The sequence below is a fragment of the Austrofundulus limnaeus genome, unplaced genomic scaffold (assembly GCF_001266775.1).
Source record: "Austrofundulus limnaeus strain Quisiro unplaced genomic scaffold, Austrofundulus_limnaeus-1.0 Scaffold11, whole genome shotgun sequence".
NCBI classification, from domain to species: Eukaryota; Metazoa; Chordata; class Actinopteri; order Cyprinodontiformes; family Rivulidae; genus Austrofundulus; species Austrofundulus limnaeus.
In genome coordinates, this window is record NW_013952413.1 from 4,764,888 (window position 1) to 4,767,335 (window position 2,448).

The 2,448-nt window shown below is 40.4% G+C and overlaps 1 protein-coding gene across 4 annotated transcripts in view; it reads left to right on the top strand.

Moving 5' to 3' along the window:
- acap3b (ArfGAP with coiled-coil, ankyrin repeat and PH domains 3b) overlaps positions 1-2,448 on the top strand; it is a 79,521-nt gene that overhangs the window by 50,988 nt on the left and 26,085 nt on the right. For all 4 annotated transcript variants that reach the window (XM_014002128.1, XM_014002130.1, XM_014002129.1 and 1 more), the window contains exon 4: positions 56-109. In XM_014002128.1, the coding sequence (XP_013857582.1) occupies positions 56-109 (54 nt within the window). The remainder of the gene's footprint in view (positions 1-55; positions 110-2,448) is intronic.

Below are 2,448 nucleotides of genomic sequence, written 5' to 3' on the forward strand. Positions count from 1 at the left end.
TGTGTGTGTGTGTGTGTGTGTGTGTGTGTGTGTGTGTGTGTGGGAAACATTACAGGAATGCCTTGAAAAGTGTGGAGAAAGCCTCCAGGAGATCGTCAACTATCACACGGTAAGACAGTTTTGAACACACACACAGGTCTGCTTTTTATATCCCTGTGGGGACCGTGGATTGACTTCCATTCTTTTTTTAAAATATTATATCCTAACCCAGACCATTTACCATAAAATTCACCTCACAGGTACTTTACCTGACCCTAAAACTAACCTGAACTCAATTCACACCTTGGTTCTAAAGCCACCCACACCCCCCACCCGTAATTTGCATTCATACCTGTGGGGAGCGGGCATTGGTCCCCACGAGGCTGCTTTTTCGGGAAAATGGTTCCCATGATGTAGGAAAAACGTGTCCACACACACACACAGAAGTGCTCGGTTTTGACCGCAGGCAAGCTGTGACGTGACGCTCACACATGCCCGGATCTTTCTAACATCTTTCCGAAATCCCCTCCCCACCCCCCACCCCCCAGGGCCGCTATTACACAACACACTTCCACAGACACACATTCAAATCCTAAAGTTCTAGAGAATCTGTCCTTCCTGTCATGATCTTGTATGTATGAGATAGAAATCACTGACACGTTTCATCCGCATGACTCCAGCGGGGATTTCTCTGCGATTAGTTTTTATAAAAAGAAAGAAAGAAGATCTGCTAAGAAGACAATACAGGTTTCGGACAAACAGTTTTTGCAACATGATTGTTTTAGCAGAATGACTCAGGCGTGGAAATTTTATTTAATTTCACTTCAAGTTTTAAATTATATGGCGGCTCCGTTTCCAAACCACACAGCATTTCCRTGGACATCAGATGGACCGACCCGTTCATATGAAAAGCTGTTTTAATGAGACGAGAGAGAACCTGCTGTTGGCAATAACATTACAGCCCTTTCACCTTTGAAAATAATGTCACAACTTTCTCCCTGTATTTGGAAAAAAAAAGTTACATAAGGAAGAAAACATACGTTAAATTGCTAACTTTATTGTGAAACTACAGTTTTTTTTTTGTCACTTTGGACTCAATCAGTTTGTACATATTCTCTATGGGATCAGATTGAACCAACAGATCAGAGAAAACCGTAAAGCTGCCCTACATCTCTCTGACTTGTGGCTCTGTTGAGCTGCTGTTGAATGAATAAATGTCATGCCATCATTACTGTTTAAGTTTAAAAAGGACACTTTGAGAAATCGTACTGTCTGAAATGTATCAAGTTTTTTTTTTCTTTATTTGGCACAAACCAGCATAAACAAGATGTGTTTTATCAATTGAAGGGCATGCAACAATGATTTTTACAAAAAAATACAAAATAATAATAATAAAATATCTGCCAGATGTGTTTATAGCACAGTAGGTCACTTCTACAACATCCAATACAATAAAACTGTTGATCCTCCTTTATTTTTCTGTAATCTGTCTTGTTCTTTTTCTGGGATTTTTATTCCCATCTCTTTTTCCCCTCTTTTTAAGCCCGTTTAAGCTCAACCTTTGTCCAAATCAAAATGTTTTATACAGCTACATCAGGATGGGATCTTTTCTCTTCTAAAGATGGTTTACTGACAGTTTAGTGTTTAGTCAGAGCCTTTTCTCATCATCCACCGCTTTCAGAAAATACATCTAAATAGACTCGGTCTTCTTTCCTTGTCCTTGTTTTATTCCACGACTCACTTTGCTTTTGGCTGAAGGTGGCCCAGTCCTCCACTCGGGAGGTACACCAACACCCTGTCCTGCAGACGTTGTTAATTGAGTCCTGGGAGAGCGGGAGGAAGGACGAGCAGACTGTAAATCTGTCTGTTCACAGCTTTTTTATTTCTTGTCAGACCCCACAGAGATCAGCGAGGAGAATATCTCACTGAACCCTGTGACGAGCAAACGTGTTTACTTTCAAATGTTCACAAATCCCCCTGCAAGACTTCACAGATGAAGAGACATGCTGACGGATTTTAGTTTTGTCAGCTTGAAAACATTTTCTGTGCAGAGATGGATGGATTGCCTTATTGCTTTAAAGGAGACTTATCCTGCTTTTAAATCCTTTCTCACATTTAAATCATTTAGTCGGGGTCTATATAAAATGGAACTGCAGTGCTTTGGTGTGAATTCCTCCTTATTGTAACTTTACAAGCCCCTCTTTCACCCCTTTTCTGAGATGCGTCTCAGATCAGCTCGTTTTGAGGCTGTCTCTTTAAATACAAACGAGGCATTTCAGACCCCACCCCCCTCCAGCTTCCTGAGTGGTCTGCTTGTTTTGGTTTGAGTTTAAGTAAATGAACACATTTATTATGACTAGGTGTTGACCACGCAGGTACAATTTTTCAAAACTATTTTTTAATTATTTTATCAGTTTGTCTTCTGGTGATGCTTTGTGTTGAGGGATCAGTTGATCTATGTTTGACTAC